Source organism: Macrotis lagotis, chromosome 1, assembly GCF_037893015.1.
Source record: "Macrotis lagotis isolate mMagLag1 chromosome 1, bilby.v1.9.chrom.fasta, whole genome shotgun sequence".
Taxonomy (NCBI): Eukaryota; Metazoa; Chordata; class Mammalia; order Peramelemorphia; family Peramelidae; genus Macrotis; species Macrotis lagotis.
In genome coordinates, this window is record NC_133658.1 from 758,361,146 (window position 1) to 758,380,185 (window position 19,040).

At 35.1% G+C, this 19,040-nt stretch overlaps 1 protein-coding gene and 1 pseudogene across 1 annotated transcript; both read left to right on the top strand.

Annotated features, from left to right (window-relative positions):
• Nucleotides 1-613: 613 nt before the first annotated feature.
• Nucleotides 614-1,576, top strand: LOC141487901 (olfactory receptor 8B3-like). Its single transcript, XM_074187493.1, has one exon. It carries the CDS (start codon nt 620-622, stop codon nt 1,574-1,576), a length of 957 nt encoding a protein of 318 aa, XP_074043594.1. The 5' UTR covers nt 614-619.
• Nucleotides 1,577-10,310: 8,734 nt separating this feature from the next.
• On the top strand, nt 10,311-12,379 carry LOC141506621 (olfactory receptor 8B3-like; annotated as a pseudogene).
• Nucleotides 12,380-19,040: the final 6,661 nt, after the last annotated feature.

Genomic DNA, 19,040 nt, shown 5'->3' on the forward strand with positions numbered 1-19,040 from the left:
TCCGCATTTTCTTTAATTTTAAACCATGGATAATAATAATACTTACTTCCTAGGATTGTTTTGAGGTTCAAATGCTATAATATTGGTAACTCATTTAGGGCAGTGGTTGGCATATAACTGGAATTCTATCAATGCTCACAAGTATTACTTTTTATTGCTAATAGTCTAATTCATAATATTGTCAATAATTATATTTTAGTATAGGTATTTGAAGAACTCTTTCAGGTCCTACCTCATCACCTCTGAAATGGAGACAATTGTTTAAATGTTGACCTGAAATGGCCAGCATAGGAGTTATTGTGGGGCACAGTGGATTCTACTGTCATTTTCCTGATTTCTTTTTCCTTGGCATCTGAGAAACAGCAACTGTTATTCTGCAGGGGGAATTAGAAACAGTTTTCTCCGATCATCCAGCACATGGAGACAGTTACTCAGCTTACTATAAATCCTTGTATATCTCTCCAGGATGTTAAAGACAGAACCTGCAGGACATGGTGATGATGATTTCCAGAGATTTCTAGAATTGTGCCTTTTTTATAACTGGTGAAGAGGATTCATTGAGCTTATTTTATTACTAGTATGACTTTTCTCTTTTCCTCGTAGATCTCTCAAGAGCAGAATGGCTTTGGAAAATGCTTCTTCAGTGACTGAGTTCATACTTGCAGGTTTAACAGATCAACCAGAACTCCAACTCCCCCTGTTCCTCCTGTTTCTGGGGATCTATGTAATCACTTTAATGGGAAACCTGGGGCTCATTATTTTAATTGCATTTAATTCTCATCTTCACACTCCTATGTATTATTTCATCTTCAACTTATCTTTCATAGATCTTTGCTACTCTTCTGTCTTTACTCCTAAAATGTTGATGAATTTTGTTCTAAAGAAAAACATCATCTCTTTTTCAGGATGCATGGCTCAGCTCTTTTTCTTCTGCTTTTTTGTTATTTCTGAGTGCTATGTGTTGACAATCATGGCTTATGATCGTTATGTTGCCATCTGCAATCCATTGCTGTATAATGTTTCTATGTCCAATCAAGTCTGTTCATGGCTAGTAGCTGGGGCATTTGTAATGGGATTTTCTGGTGCGATGACCCACACAGGATGCATGCTGAGACTGTCCTTCTGTGATGCCAACATGATAAACCATTTCATGTGTGACATAGTTCCCCTCTTCCAGCTCTCCTGCACTAGCACCTATATCAATGAATTGGTGGTTTTCATTGTTGTGGGCACTAATATTATAGTGCCCAGTGTCATCATCTTCACCTCTTATTCTCTCATCTTGTCCAGTATCCTGAGAATCAATTCTACTGAAGGCAGGTCCAAAGCCTTCAGTACCTGCAGCTCCCACATAATTGCTGTGGCTCTTTTCTTTGGATCAGGTTCATTCATGTATCTCCAGCCACCTTCATCAGGATCTGTAGACAAAGGTAAAGTTGCTTCAGTCTTTTACACAAATGTGGTGCCCATGCTAAACCCTCTCATTTATAGTCTGAGGAATAAAGATGTTCAGGCTGCCCTGAGGAAAACCTTGAGGAGAAGAATGTTTTCTAGGATAGGAACAGGATTTTCATAAAATGAGTTGAATTCCTAGACCTGATTTCCTTTTTTTGCCTTGATTTATTAAAATTATCTCAGCAAGGAATCCTTACCCAGATTTTTTTTTTCTCTACTCTATTGACAAAAATACTACCGGTAAAACTTACTTCGTTTGGTTTAAAGAGGAAATAGAATTTGTGCTGGTTTTACTGTGAGAGAATCAGGCTATAATCTTAAATATTTTTTCTCTGTATCCTTGAGCAAGTTCCTTATTCTCCTTCTGACTTCATTTTTTTCTTAAGTAAACATCAAGGTGTTTGGACAATGTGACTTCTAAGATCTTTTTTAGTTATAAATATTTTTATCTATGATCTGTGAAAATGTAAATATCCCATGGAATAATTAAATACATTATATCTTGATTGTGGTATATCTTCCATTCTTTATCCATCGTTATAGACTGGTAATTCTCGAAGGCAATAGATGAAAGTGGGTTGCCGGAAACATGTTAATGTGTCAACTTTATGTCAACATAAAACAACCCAATTACCCTCCAAGCAAATAAAATTGACCTTACTGCCTCTTTTTGTATTGTGCTTTTGTAATTTTTCCCCTCAATTTTTAAAAAAAAATTTCGGTAGATGTACAAGTTATAATTTATCCTTATTATCGAAACCCCAAATTGTTTCCTTTCATGTCTTCCTAGACCCAATACCTTATGCTTCCAGCCATGGCTACCTCTGTTGAAAGATGAACAGATTTTTCCTACCTCTCATATTAGGCATACAACGTGGCTAGTCTGACTCAAAGCAATAGTTAAACATTACTAATATTGTTTATATGGACTTCATAGAAAATGATGAGCAATGATCACCTTAGGGGTACCAATTTTGAGGGGAAATATTTTTATTTTATGAAAAAGTGTGAGTAGAAAAGATTCTTATAAAAGTTACAATATGTGAGACTTTGGAGCAAGTTGATTTGACTCACATACTTTTCCTGAGGGAAGTTTCCTTTTTATTTTCAAACCGACTGAAGCTCCAGGATGGAAAAAGTATTTTTATTTTTGCTTTATAACATTTATTATTTTAAATTTTCTCTTTTTTTCTGTTATCTCTTCCTCTAGAAAGCAAATAGTCTTATGAAGATTATACATGTGCAGTCAATCAAGTATATTTCCATATTAGTCATGTTGTGAAATAAAATACAGAGCCAACACAACAAAAATTACACAAAATTTAAAAAAAAACAAAGAAAAATGATTAAAGAAAAGTATGCTTCACCAGAATGCACTGACAAAGGAGGGGTGTTATTCAGAAGTTTGGGGTGGGGACAGACAGCTTGTCCCCTGTGATCTTCTTGCTGTCACAAAAAATGTTGAGAACCAAATTCAATAAAAGTTGACTGTGGCATATTCTCGTCCACCTAGATAATCATTTGTAATATGACCCAAACTATTAATAATGGGATCAATGACTGATCTCAATTTATCCCAAAATTCCCAAAGAGAAGACTTAACTCTTTTTTTTGTATGCTTTTTGCAAGGTCACACAGCTAGGTAATTATTAAAATGTCTGAGATCGCATTTGAACTTGGGTCCTTCTGACTCCAGGGTTGTTGCTCTGTTCACTGTACCACCTAGCTGCCCTTGACTTAACTCTTTTTTTTAAAGGTTAGAGCAAAGATCAGAGCAGCATAGTTGATATCATGGTGTTAAGGACAATTTTGTTGACTGCATAGATAAGATATGGGGAACAATATGATTGATTAGAAATTGGTAATAAGGGGCAAGTATTAGCAACTCCATCTCTCTCATAGAAAAGTTTATTTTTTGAGTCTACCTGCAAGATTGAAATGTAGTGGGCCCGATTTCTTTGGTTAGCAAACATTTTTAAAGGATAGTTTGATGTTGTAAAATACTAGGTAAGGATCTTTGGCATTCCCCCCAGTTTCCCTTTAGGATAATAGAATTTTTTGAAGCAAGAGGAGAACAACAATAAGGAAGAGAACAGGATTTCCAAACTAAATTCATTATAGGGAAATCATTTCTGCACTAAATTTAGTGACAAAAAAACCATGACTTAGGCAGTTCCAGGAAAAAAAATCAATTATAAATAAAATTACTAAAAAAATACAGACATAATTCAGTCTTTTCACCCTTTATTTAACATAATTTAATTGCATTAAGATCCCAAAGTGTGCATTTTATAGTCATATTTTCTCTATTTGAATGTAAGGATTTGATAATATATATGCTCAATTTTTGTTCATATGTCATACAGTTCAGAACATTTATAATCCTTTCTATCACATTCAGTTTTTCTTTTTTATTCTTTTGTATCTAAATAAAAAAAATCATTCATCTACTTAACTCCTTTCCTGTTCATTTTTTGTCTTGGCTTTATCAAGTTCACTGAAGGAAAAGTTGAGGTTATATCATTTGAACCAGAACCAGTCTCTATTATTTGTGTGGCCAGAACTGAATCAGAGCAGGTGAGAGAAAGGAGAGCCAGGGTACAAATTGCTGTTTAATTAAATTAGAGTGTGGAAAATGATACCTGCAGATGGTACCCTCTCTGCCTTGCCCCCTTAAGAAATAAGTAATAATGTTGCTAAGACTGGGTCATCATAAACATGAAAAGGGTAGGACTACAACACAGTCAGAGACACTTCTTATGGTTGGCATTTTTGGGGACAATGCAGGTAGCTTGGGTCCTATGGAAATAGTAATTTCAAGTCTTGGGGATTATGATTATTCAGTGGGGTATAGAATTGGAGTTCTATGGTGGGAACAAGAGCTCTGTACCTAGCAGTTACAAGAAACAGGCACTGTGAATAGGATGGATGGCTCTAAAAATTAGGGGAAGTGGAATCCCTCATTGAACACCTAATGCTTGTCCAAGCAACATACTTTGCTTAGTGGATAAGGTCATGTAGAAAGAAAGGATTATTGAAATGACAGTTCAAGACAAAGTATGGTTTTTGGGTCTTAATTTTGTAAAATGGTACTTCCAAAATATTTTCACTTTGTCTGCTTTTGGCCAAAGGGAAAGGGTCTGAAAGAAATTCTACCCGATTTATCAAGTTTGTGGATAGGAAAGTTGAGGTTTTCCACTACTATAGTTTACTATTTCCTCTTTTAATTCCTAACTTTTGTTTTAAGAATTTGTATACTAGACATTTCATGTATAATTGTTTAGTTATTAATATTATTTAATCATTTATAATAGCATTTATCAAAATACAGTTTATTTCCTTATTTTCTTTAATTATATCTATTTTTGCTTTTACTTTATCTGAAATCATGATTGTTACCCCTTCTTTTTTTGTCTTACATTCAGCTGAAGCATGATAGATTCTTCTCCTGTCCCTTATTTTAATTCTGGGATATCTTTCTGTTTCAAATGTGCTTCTCCTAAACAATCTAATATTGGATTTTAATATTTTTAATCCATTCTGCTATCCTTTTGCATTTCATTAGTGAGTTCATTACATTTACATTCACAGTTGTGATTATGAAGTGTTTATTTCCCTCCATGCTACTTTGGCCTCATTTATCATTCTTTTTCTTTCTCCTTTCACTCAAACCATTTCAAAAGTCTGTTTTGGGAAAGGCACTGGGAGCTTGTTAGCTTTGTTCCACCACCTTGACTCTAGCCAGAAGAAAGAAAAAGTATCCAGGTCCAGAAGGATTTACAAGTGAATTCAACCAAATATTTAAGGAATAATTAATTCCTATTCTACATAAACTATTTTTAAAAATAGGAGAAGAAGGATTTTTTCCAAACTCCAATGTGATGCTGATACCTAAAACAGGAAGAACCAAAACAGACAAAGAAAATTGTAGACCAATCTCTCTAATGAATATTGATGCAAAAATCTTAAATAAAATATTAGCAATGAGACTATAGCACGATATTATCAGGATAATACACTATGATAAGGTTGGATTTTTACCAAGCAGGCAGGGTTGGTTCAACATTAGGAAAACATTCAACATAATTAAACATATCAACAGTAAAACCAACAGGAACCTTATGATTATCTCAATAGATGCTGAAAAAGCCTTTGATAAAATACAACATCCATTTCTATTTAAAAAAAACACTCAAAAGCATAGGAATAAATGGAGTTTACCTTAAAATAATAAATAGCATCTAAGACAATCAACAAATATTATATTTAATGGGAATAAACTTTGAGCATTTCTCATAAATTCAGGGGTGAAACAAGGATGCCCACTATCACTATTACTATTCAATATAGTATTAGAAACACTAGCAGTAGCAATAAAAGAAGAAAAAGAAATTTGAAGAAATCAGAATAGGCAATGAGGAAGCAAAACTTTCACTCTTTGGAGATAATATTATTGTATATCTAGAGAACCTGACAAAATCATCTAAAAATTCCTTGAAACAATTAACAAGTTCAGCAAAGTAGCAGGATATAAAATAAAACCACATAAACCATTAGCATTTCTAAATATGAATAACAAAGCCCAAGAATAAGAGATAGAGAAATTTCATTTAAAATAACTGTAGATAACATTAAATATTTGGGAATCTATCTCCCAAGACACAACCAGAAATTGTATGAACACAATTATGAAGCTCTCCTCACCCAAATAAAATCAGTTCTAAATAATTGGAAAAATGTCAAATGCCCTTGGTTAGGTCAAGCTAATATAATGAACATGACAATTCTATCCAAATTAAAAATTACTTATTCAGTGCCATACCAATCAAACTACCAAATGAATACTTTACCGAGCTAGAAAAAATAGGAAGAAGAATCATCTGGAGTTATAAAAGGGAAAGATTAGCAAGGAGACTGATGGAAAAAATGTAAAGGAAGATGGCTTAGCTCTACCACATCTAAAACTATACTACAAAGTGGCAGTCATCAAAACTGCCTGGTACTGGTTAAGAAATAGAGTAATGGATCAGTGGATTAGGATAGGTTCAAAAGGAAAATTCAGTAAATGACTATAACAATCTATTATTTGACAAACCCAAAGACATCAACCTCTGGGATAAGAACTCACTATTTGACAAAAATTGTTGGGGAAACTGGAAAAGAATATGGCAAAACCTAGGCATAAATCTACATCTCACACCCTATACCAAAATAAGGTCAAAATGAGTACAGAATTTAGACATAAAGAGCAATACCAAAGATAAATTAATAGACAAAAATATTCTATCTATATGATCTATGGAAAAGGGATAAATTTATGACCAAACAAAAATTAGAGCACCTTATAAACTGCAAAATGAATGATTTTGACTATATTAAATTAAAAGGTTTTTTGCACTAGTAAAATCAATGCTGCCAAAATTAGAAGAAAAGTGGAAAGCTGGGAAACACTCTTCACAATCAGGAGTTCTGATAAAGATGTCATTTCTCAAATATATGGAGCATTGCATCAAATTTATAAGGTCACAAACCATTCCCCAATTGATAAATGGTCAAAGAATATGGACAGACAGTTTTCAAATGGAGAAATTAAAGTTATAATCTAAGCATATGGAAAAATGCTCCAAATTACTACTGATTAGAGTAATGCAAATTAAAACAGCAATGAGCTATCATCTTCCACCTATTAGATTAGCCCAAATGGTAAAAAGGTGAGACGATTAATGTTGGAGAGGTTGTGGGAAGTTTGGGACATTGATGCATTGCTGGTGGAATTGTAAACAGATCCAATCTTTCTGGAGAGTAATATGGAACTATGCCCAAAGAGCAATAAAACTATTCATACCCTTTGACCCAGCAATTCCAATTCTAGGACTGTATCAGAAGAAATTATAAAAAAATGGAAAAGTCCTACATGTTTCAAAATATTTAAAGCAACCCTTTTTGTAGTGGCAAAGAATTAGAAATTGAGGGGATGTCCATCAATTGGGTAATGACTAAACAAGTTATTTCTATGGAATATTTTTGTTCTATAAGAAACTATAAAAAGTTGGAAACTAGAGAAACATGGAATGTTTTATAGGATTTGATGCTGAGCAAAGGGAGTAGAGTCAAGAGAACAATTTATACATCAACATTATGAGATGAGCAACCTTGATTGAAATAGCTTTTACAATAGAGTGGAAGAGGGGAAGGTGAGGGACAGTGAGGGAGCCTTCATTCTCATCAGAAATGGCTCAGAGAGGAAACAGCATACACTCTAGGGTATAGAAATCTAGAAGAAAAAGGAGAAAAGGGGGATGGGGTAGGGGAGGGTGATGTGGGTGATAGGGGATAGGGTAGATCATAGGAGAGGATAGTCAGATATAATACTTTTTCTTTTTTTACTTTTTGCAAGGGTGATGGAATTGGTTGGCCTGTCTGGGACCATGGGGCCAGCTGTTTGCTGGGTCTCTGAAGTGCTTGTGGCCTCTTGCCCCCAGGGCTGGTGCTGTGTCTGCTGAGCCACTCAGCTGCCCCACAGCTCAATTTTGAAGAGGGACAGAGTGAAAAGAGAGAGAAAATATAATAGATGGTAATGTGGAGGAATGAATGGAGGGAATTACTTTTTTTAACTTTCAGGGTAAAATTTAATGCCAAAAAAGCTTTTAAAATTGTCTCCAAAATAAAAATTAAATCTACTGGCAACTGGCAGATGCTGTTACAATGATTCTTCACTTTCATCTCTGCTCTGAGATTATCTGATGTTGAAATACATCCCTACCATTTGTATATTCCAGATCTTAACCATCTTTCCATGTTATCTCTTTAATAAACAAAACAGTTTCAGAGAAAAGTGACCATTACAGGCATAATCCAAAAGAAATTCAACTTAAGGTCCTCCCATCCTCTCTTCCAATTCCTATCCAAAAGAATTCCCTACAAGATGAAGCCTTCCTTTTAGTTTTGGAGCTGCCAGTTTTGTAACCTGTCCTGCAGTAACAGAATTAAGAGGCCAAGATAAAAGTCAGCAAGACCAAAACTTTAGTTTCCCTTATCTCTTCTCTCCTGGCCTAGGAAGTTCCATTTGATGTGTCCATTCTTCTAGGCTAATGAGACTTTTCAGTGATTGGGATAGGAAATCAAAGCATCAGGACATCTGGAGATTAAAGACAATCAATGATTTTCTGAGTGAATTTATTAAATGAGGAGAAGCCCTTTTAATTCTAAGGAAGGTAGAAAGTTCCCAGTCTTCTCTTTTCTTTCTTTGTCCTATGTGCTGCTGATTTTTTTTTTACATTTTAACATTTTATTTGTTTTCCAATTATATACAATAGTAATATGTACCCATCATTTTTTGCAAAGCTCTGAATTCTACAATTATGCCACAGAAGGCTGTCTGACAGTCTCTACATTGCTTCCATGCCATACATTATTGTAAATTGGATGCTATACGAGTAAACATAAGAATAAACATAAACCCCCTCCCCCCCAAGAAGATGGGAAACCTCAAGAATAGAGAGAGAGAGAGAGAGAGAGAGAGAGAGAGAGAGAGAGAGAGAGAGAGAGAGAGAGAGAGAGAGAGATGTACTTCAGTCTGTGTTCAGATTTCAATGTCTTTGTCTCTGGGATAAGTTGCTTTCTTTATCATAAGTCCACTGGAGAAGTTGCCTCAATAATTTTCCTACAGTTTCTATTACTAGCTGTACCTCCACTCTATTTCTCCCCACTCTCATTTATTCTATTCCCTCTCTCCTTTCATCCTGGCCCTGTCCAAAAGTGTGTTGAATCTGATTACCCTCTCCCTCGATCTTCCATCTCTTCTTTCACCTATTCCCCCCTTCCCTATCCCAATTCCCCCTCATCCTGTCCCTTTCCTCCCATCCTTCTCCAGGGCAAGACAGATTTCCTCAACCTATTAAATGTCTATGTCATTTCCTCCCTGAGTCATTTCCAATGAGAATAAAGGCTCACTCATTTCCCCTTGCCTTCCCTGCCTCCACTCATATGGAGGGAATTACAATCAGCAACAGCACTGTGGAAAAATATGGAAGTAACTTCTATGATGGACTTGTGATAAATAATTTGATTCACCCGAGACAGAGCTGATGGTATCAGAACACAGAGTGAAACACATTTTTTTCTCATGTGGTTTTATATTTTTCTGGGGGGGGTATTATGTTTACTCTTAGGACAAGAATATTTCAGTAATGTGTAAATAAATTAAATTTAAAATTTTAAACATAATTTAAATATAATATATATATATATAAATTATTTGAATATAATTTAAATTATAAATTAAAATGTAAAAAATAAAATGTTAAATTTTAAAATGTGTAAATAAATTAAAGAAAATTTAAAAAAGCATATAGGGAACTGAAACAAATTCATAATCAAAGAATTTTCTCTAATTAATAGGCAAAGGAAATGAATAGGCAATTTTCAGAAAAAAGATAATAGCTATCAATAGTCACACTAAAAATAGTGAAAATACTATTGATTAAAGTAATGCAAATTAAAGCAGAATCAAGATTAGAAGAACATGGGGGGAGTGCTTTATGTGAATGTAAAGGATGATGATTGAATCCTTTAGAAGAGAAAAAATTATATTACTGTATGCAAATATGAACATTATAATTACTTCTCCCTGAAGAGTATGATCCCAGGGAGAGAACCTCCCTGTAGTTCCAATATAGTCCCAAAGAATATGATATCTAGAATAAAACCTTCATTTTCCTATCTCCTGTTATAATCAACAGGTGACACCTCTGGGCTCTATTTCCTCCCCTAAAGCTGGCTCTCTCCCCAGGTGAAGTCATAGTCACAACCTGTGATCTTTACAACTCCAAACAATTCTCAGTTCAGAGGTGGAGATGTATGCTCTGGTTGTGTTTGCAGAAAATGAAGTAAAGGAGGGAGAATCTCTGATCACCCTATTGTGAGTTACTTCTCTTTCAGGATCCAGGGATGCAGAACCAGTAATGACCAACACTGAACTGTCTAGGCAGGAGAAAGGTGAGTGTGTAACACATTCATTTTTTATTTTTCCCCCCTTATTTTTTTGTCCTCCATGCTTTGAGGATTTTATAAAATTTCATGTCTTCTACTTTATCACTGACTCATATATAGGTCTTTTGGTATAGTCTATGTAAAATAAGGAAGAGAACATGGAAAGATAATAAGGACCTGGGTACCATCAGTCCTTTATATCCTCAGTACTCCATATTCAGAGAAAGTGACTCTGAATCCAATCTGTAGGCAGCTAGATAATTCACTAGATAGACACCTGGCCATTAAGTCAGAAAAACTTGAGTTCAAATCTAATAAGGAATTTATAAGCTGTGTGAGACCATGAACAGTGTCACCTAATCTCTGTTTGCCTCTTTCTTCAACTATAAACTGTGGATAATAGCACCTACTTCCTAGGATTTTTGTGAGGCTCAAGTGATATAATATTGGCAAACAATTTAGTGCAGTGGCTGGAATATAATAGGTGTTATATAAATGCTAACAAATATTACTTTTTATTATAATAATAGTCTAATCATATTGTTAATTATTTAACTAATGTTTATTACAATAATTTTTAGTATTTGCAGAATTCTTTTAGGTCCTACTCCATCATCTCTGAAATGGAGACAATAATTTCAATTTTGACTTGAGATAGCTAGCATAGAGGACATTTTGGGGCATGAAGGAATCGACTGTCATTTTCCTGATTTCTTTTCCTTTTATGTCTAAGGAACATCAACTGTTATTCTGCAGGGGATATCAGAAAAAGTTTCCTCAAATTGTTCAACATATAGAGAAAGTTACTAAACCTACTCTAAATATCTGAATATTTTGAAGATATTAAGGTCAGAATCTGCTTGATGGTGATGATAGTTTCCAGAGATTTCTAGATCTGTTTCTTTTTTGGGGAAGAGGGTTCATTGAGCTAATTTTATTACTAGTATGACTTGTTTCCTCTTCTCCTTGTAGGTCCCTCAAGAGCAGAACGATTTTTGAAAATGTCTCTTCAGTGACTGAGTTCATACTTCCAGGTTTAACAGATCAACCAGAGCTCCAACTCCTCCTGTTCCTCCTGTTTCTGGGCATCTATGTGATCACTTTAATGGGAAACCTGGGACTGATCTTTTTAATTGGAATTAATTCTCATCTTTACACTCCTATGTACTATTTCCCCTTCAACTTATCTTTCATAGATCTCTGCTACTCTTCTGTTTTTACTCCCAAAATGTTGATGAATTTTTGTCCTAAAGAAAAAAATCATCTCTTTTTCAGGATTTTGGCTCAACTCTTCCTTCTGTTTTTTGTTATTTCTGAATGCAATGTGCTGACAATAATGAGTTATGATCATTATGTTGCCATTTGTGATACATTGCTGTATAATGTTACTATGTCCAATCAAGTCTTTTCATGGCTATTGGGGGTGGTGTATGTAATGGGGTTTACTGGTGCCATAGCCCACACTGGTTGCATGCTGAGACTATCTTTCTATGATTCTAACATCATAAATTATTACATGTGTGGTATACTCCCCCTCCTCCAGCTCTCCTGCACCAGCACCTATGTCAAAGAGCTGATGATTTTCATTGTTGTGGGTATTAATATCATTGGACCCAGTGTCACCATCTTCACCTCTTATGTTGTCATCTTGTCCAATATCCTGAGCATCAGTAAGTCAGGTCCAAAGCCCTCAGCCCCTGGGGCTCCCATATAATTGCTGTTCCACTTTTCTCTGGATCAGGTTCATTCATGTATCTCCAACTTTTCCTCAGGGCCTGTAGACAAAGGTAAAGTAGCTTCAGTCTTTTACACAAATGTGGTGCCCATGCTAAGCCCTCTCATTTATAGTCTGAGGAATCAACATGTTTGGGCTGCCTTGAGGAAAACCTTGAGGAGAAGAATGTTTTCCATGACAGGAGCAGGATTTTCATAAAGTGAGTTAAATTCCTGGAACTGATTCCTCTTTTTGAATTGATTAATTAAAATTATCTCAGCAAGGAATTATTTTTTCTATACTCTATTGCCAATAATTCTAGTAAGAATTACTTCCTTTGGGAAGCTACTTCTGCACCAAATTCAGTGATAAAATAGTATGACAAGCAGTTAAAAGAAAAAAAATCAATTAATTGTAAATAAAATCACTAAAAAGATACAGAATCAATCCAGTCTTCTCAACCTCTAATATAGGTTTTATTGCCTTAGGATTTGAATAGGATGCATTTTATATCCAGATTTTCTCCATTTGGATGTGAAAATTTGATAATATATGATCAATTTTTGTTTAGGTGTCACATACAATTGAGAAAATTTATATTCCTTTATAATCCCATTCAATTTTCTTCATAGATCACTCATATCCATTAAAAATCTATTTTAGCTTCTTTCCTGTTCACTTTTTGACATCTTCTTTATCAAGTTCACTGAGGGAAAAGTTGAGGTTCCTTTTACCTGAACTAGAATCAACTTCAATCCTTTGTGTGGCCAGAGCTGAAACATCAAGTTAGATACAGGAGAGTCAGAGCATAAATAGAAGTTTAATTAATTTTAGAATGAGGAAACAGATGTCTGCAGATGTAACCCTCCCTGCCTTGACCCCCCCCCCCCCACAAGAAAGAGGTATTAATGTTGCTAAGGCTGGAGTCCTTACATACATGAAAGGGATGAGCTACAACACAATCATTCTAAGATCTTCAGAAAATTCTTATGGTTGTCATTTCTTGAGACAACACAAGTGATCATAGGGCTTGTGGGAATAGTCATTGTCTCAAATCTTGGGAATTGTGATTACTCTGTGGTGATTAGAACTGAAGACCTGTGTTGGAAACAGGAGGATTGTACCTAGCACTTAAAAGAAATAGGCACTTTGAACATGAAATGAATGATCCTAAAAAACTGGGGGAACTGAATCCCTCATTGAACACCTGGTGCTGGTCAAGCAATATACTTTGCCAGAGGGAGAGGTCATGCAGGGCACAAGGGAGTATTGTTATGGCAAGCTCAGGATTGTTATGCCAAGCTCTATTGGAGAAATATGTTCTAAGTGTTATTTTTTTGTAAAGGGAGGTGGGACAAGAATGTCAAAGTGAGAAACTACCAGCACACAATTGAAAGAGGGGGAAAAATGGTTGATTCTGCCTTTGTCTGGAATCTTCAGATAGCTCTGTCATGTGGAGGTCATTTCTAGATCAATCTTAGGATCAGGGCCTTTTTTCACTTGATGCAGTTTCCCAGCTACATAGGGCTACAATAGTTTTTCTCACAGTTCCCAAAATTGTATAATTACATTAAATCACACACAGATCAAATTGCTTAGAGGGTGCACAATGGACTAGTTTTGAAAAAGGAGATCAGTATTAGCTTCAGGGCAATTCTAAATCTAGAGGTTGTGACTTAATCTAATATCTCCAATTCTGAAATTTCAGAGAATTTCAGTTTTATATTATTTGCTGTTTCTATCCTTACTGAAATCTTGTACCTGATGTAATGTTTGAAGAATTCAATTGTAAATGTGTCTTGTCCTGGTGTTATTTTAGGAAGCTCATTTTGACTTAATCTTCTCTTTTAAAATTATCTGACAGATAACTAAACATGGGAAAATAATTTTGTTTCTTGTACCATTACCAATGCAATTTATGTATAAAATTAAATTAATTCATAATTAATAAAACTTTGGAACTTATTACCAAAACATATTCAAATTATGAATTTCCTTGATAGATAAATTCGGAAATCAACCATATATATCTGAATATAATTCTTAGAGAAAACAGTCTAATCCTGTTGCTTTTTTTTCAAAATTTTCTCAAAATTCCATTCAATTACAAAATTTTAATATTACATGTTTATCTTATTACCTTTTTAATAATTCCTTCCTTTGGAAGATATCATCCATATGTTATAATTTGACCAGAGATATACTTTAAATCTATAAGATGGTTATACTTTCATCCTGTTGCAGTAACTCAGAGATATACCAGCATCAATCCATCCTTAGTGTTGTACTTAACAAAACTTCTTGATTTTAAAGTTTTGTTATAAATGCAAAAAAGAGGGACTAATTATAGCACAACACAGGGAACAACTCCTTTAGCCCTACTATGGAAAAAAATTCTCTTAGTTTTATTTCATTCTAGGCCTGAGTCACATTTGAAAGTCAATTATATGAAATTCAGTCAATTATCCTCGTAATCAAAGCTCAAAACAAATTGCAGATTTAGGAATCTTTACTTTAAGTAACAAAATTTCACTATGCCCAGCTTAGGATTTGTATGTCTTTCTTAGTGTTTCCCTAACAGTTAAAGATGTCATTAATCCTTTTCTTATAAATTAAATACCCATATTCTTAGTCTTCACATACACATCAAATTACAAACAATTGGCTGATCATTAATATTCTGAAGCTATATCTTCAGACCATCTTATACATTGTCATAATAGCTAATATTTTCAAATGAAAATTTGCAATTACAGTATTTTTATCTGTTGTATCACTAATTGTATCTCATTAAACGAATAACTTGCAAATATCCAATTTTTATTACATCCTTTTAAAAGCCCAATTCCTGTGTAACAACATTCACATTAAAAAAGGAGATTTGTCTAGCAGTATTTCAGATCTCTCAAATTTAGCAATATATATTTAGAAATATTATACAATTTAAAACACAATACTATCATAAACAATAAACTGAATGCATAAATGGTATTTCAAAATTATCATATATAAGAATCTTATTACCTTTGGCATTTTAAAACCATTTCAGATTTATGAGACATATGAGTAAAATTAAATAGAAAAATTAGTGCTTAGCATATTTCAGTCCCTATATTAAGTTCTTTGCACTCATTATATCAATTTTATCACACAGCAACAGCACTGGGAGGTGGATATTATTATTATTTTTCTCTATCAAATTAGGAAACTGGGGCAAACAGGCAAAATAACTTATCTATAGTGACATAGCTAATAAATTTCTATATCTGCAATAGAGAAGACTCTCCAAGGACAGATACTGGCTGCCTCTCCCAACTCATCCTGTCATGCTAGGCATTGCCAGAAGAACCCAGACTCTCTTGGGCAGCAGCAGTGTTCTCCTGAGGGCTTGTCCCACCTCAGAGATATTGAATTTCTAAGCTCAGGGAGTAGGTTACTACAGAGGACTGGGGTGGCTGGTGGTAGGATCTCTCTACTCCATCCCAATGCATTACTAGTGGCAGGACTTGGAAAAAAAACTGGGCATCTGGCTTGACTACCCTTATTCCCACACATCTCACAGTTGATGGTGCTCTTGGGACTGGGGCCATTTGCAATTGCTGGGACAACATAGGCAGGCTGTCCTAGAGGTCTGAACCTAAAGATAACCAGAGATGCAGAGCCCTTGGGGCCAGTGCCAATGTCAGGTTACTGCCAGAGTGGGCTCCCTTTGTGTTTATTATACTGTACTAGGTGCAGTAGAACATAATTCAGGTTTCCCTATAATTTTCCTACATTATCTTTCCTTAATCTTATCTGAGAGAGGTTAATAGGGAAACATATATTATAATGTTTTTACTAGTAATCCCCACAACTGAAATACACTCATGACTATGGGGAGGGGGAGAAGTGAGGAAGGTAGAGGAGTTTATTGACTATCCCTCCTTCTCTTCCTCAGAGCTATCTTATGCTGAGTGATCAGGTTGTGGAGGTGTCCCTCAATACCTTCTGGGATGATTTTCTTTTCTTAGCATCTTTATTTTAAGGGATCATGTTTTTCTATCCTAATGGTGTAGAAGGGACTTGGGGACAAAATAAGATTAAAAACTGAGAATCAAGGATGGATTGATTAGAGGCTGCTCTACTGCTGTTATTTTTTTCTGCACTTTCTTTAGCATGGAATTTCTTTCAAAACTATTTGCCTTCCTTACCTTAGAGCAGTAAAATTGTTAAACTTGTCAATTTCTTTTAAAAATTGTATAGATTTAATTCTTATTTTTCCTTATAATGAATTTTAGAGTGGTATACCAAAATTTATTAAGATATTTTGGAAGGGGGTGAGTTCCTGGAATTCTCCCAAAGTTTCAGGAGTTCTTTAATGAAATTTTAAAAAGACTAATTACCAAACTCCTTAATGATTAATTTCAAAACCTTCAGAATCTGCTAAGATATTTTTAGCCATTTTACAATTTTAATTATCTTACTTTATTTTTGCAGTTCCATGTTGATTGCAATGATAGAAAAATGTGTCATACAGACTTCTTTTCTTTAACCTAATCTCCTGTCCTGCTTATTTGGACAACTGCTTCAGCTATGAAAGTTTATGAATCTTCTCAGTCTTCTCTCTAGGTACAGCCCTTAGAAGTTTTTCTGGCTGATTACATTTTAAATCATTCAAGGTAACAGGATCTAGCTCACAGCACAAACTTGACATAGACATTTTGCAAACACAGAGACATAAACACAGAAAAATGACAGGACAAATACAAACAACAAAGTGTGCAAATCTAATTTTACCTGATAACCAGGGGAAATGTTCAGGGGAAAAAATAAAATATATGCACATAGAAACCAGATGCTCACAGACAGGTCAAATTACAGAGATACAGCTCACAAAATGGACTCTTTTCGGTTTTTGGGGATTGAAGTCAGAACAGAGGCAGACCTGGACAGAATAAAACAGTTGATTACGGAGGATATACCATGTTGAAGTATGCCTCCTCCCCCAAACAACCAAAAGGATGCAAACAACAACAAATTTCCAGAGCTATGCAGAGACCCAAGGATATCCTTACTAGAACTGGGTGGAGGGAGGAGTCTGGGAGTGTCCCTCACATAGAAATGTAAGCTCAATCAAAAGCCAAGCCAGGACTGGAGCAGACAAAGGAAAGAAGACTCACATGGTGAAGGAGGTCAATCCCAGAGAAATAAATCTCCAGTGGTACATAGTCCACTCCCACTAGTATCCAAAAGCCCATTTGGCCCTGTTTCATGTTCAGTTTCACTTCTGACACCAATTAGTGTTAACTGGCCCAGAACTGGTCTCTAACCTGTGGTGGCTAGAGCCAAAATAAAACAGAGTAGAGACAGGACAGTCAGGACACAAATAGAAGGTAATGAATTTTAGAGTGAGGAAAATTATGACTACAGATGGAAGCTTCTCCTTCCTAAGAAGGAGAACTTATCTCTGCTAAGGCTGAGGCCATGTTTACATATGAAATGGGTTAGACCATAGCACAATCATTCTTAAGTCTTGAGATAGTTCTTAAGTTTGGCATTTCCTGGGGCAATACAGGCAGTCTTGTAGTAGTCTCTTTCTCAAGTCTGTGATTACTTTCTGGGGTATAGAACTGGAGTTCTGTGATGGGACTAATAGTGCTATATCTAGCAGTTACAAGGGACAGAGTCTGTTGAATGTGGGATGAATGACTCTGAAAAATAAATCTCTTAATGAATGTCTGGAATATAATATAGTGGAGTGTTGAGATCTTATCTCTAATCATGTCAGCGTTATCTAGTAACTAATTGACATTGGTCAACTTAACTTCTCACAACTTAAGTTTCCATATCTATAAAACAGGAATAATAGCAGTACTTCCAAAAGTTGTCCTGAAAATCAACCGATGAAAAGGAAAAAAAAGATTGACAAATTTTAAAATTGTCTCTAAATACCAGTTATTATTCGTCTATTTGTGGTTACTATTTTTCTTTCCATCTTTCCCAGTGGGGATCTGTAGAGTCCCAGTTCTGGACTCCCTTATCCTTTCCCCAGGTGAACATTGGAGGGAAGGGAGACAAGGATTACAAAGGAGACAAGTATTCCCTCAAGATCTCCAAGTGCTCCATTTATTCACCAAAACACCAGTGACCTTTCCAGTCTCTAATCCACTCCCACTTCCATGGCACTTAGTAACACAAGATTCTGGTGTTCAAGGACAACAAGTATTGTGAAGATAATTCACAATATTCCCCTACACAATGGCTCCCAACAGGGATCCAATACAGTTTTGAGACAAGTTATCCCACAATATTTTCATATTTAATGTTCCATATACTTATATTTAAGTAGTCAAAATGATTGCCTTTTATTATTACTCAAAGTGAAGCAGGGGAAGATGAAGAGAATTTGAATATAACAGAAAGAATTTGGGTGGAGATGTAAATTGACAAAGTAGAGAATTATGATTATAATAGAAATAATTGTAATCTTGGGTGGAACCCTCCCCATTCTTAAAGTACCATTGTTTAAATGTAAAATTCGTATCATGATCTCCTTGGGCTTTACCCTCTACCTAATTTCAGGTTGAATATAAGGGAAGGGACTTCACCTTTTGTCCTCTGAATGAGAGGCAAGACATAAAAACTTGAACTGGACTCCAGGGCTGGCTCAGTCTTCTCTGACCAGGGCCCAGCCAAGGCTGCTTGACTGTGCTTTTATCTCTCTCTCTTTGTCTCTCTCTAGCCCTTCCCATGTCTTGTAACCTTTTAAATAAATTTTTATTTTATTTCCACCCATAATTTCCCAGTCTGGATAATGATTCTGAGAGACAGAATTGAACCCAAATAACCAGTGGCTACAAAATGATGTAAGTTTATTTTTTTCTGGGTTGTTGAAAGTATC

Excerpts from the sequence above, each read along its gene's own strand:
- LOC141487901 (XM_074187493.1), top strand. The coding sequence starts at position 620 with ATGGCTTTGGAAAATGCTTCTTCAGTGACTGAGTTCATACTTGCAGGT.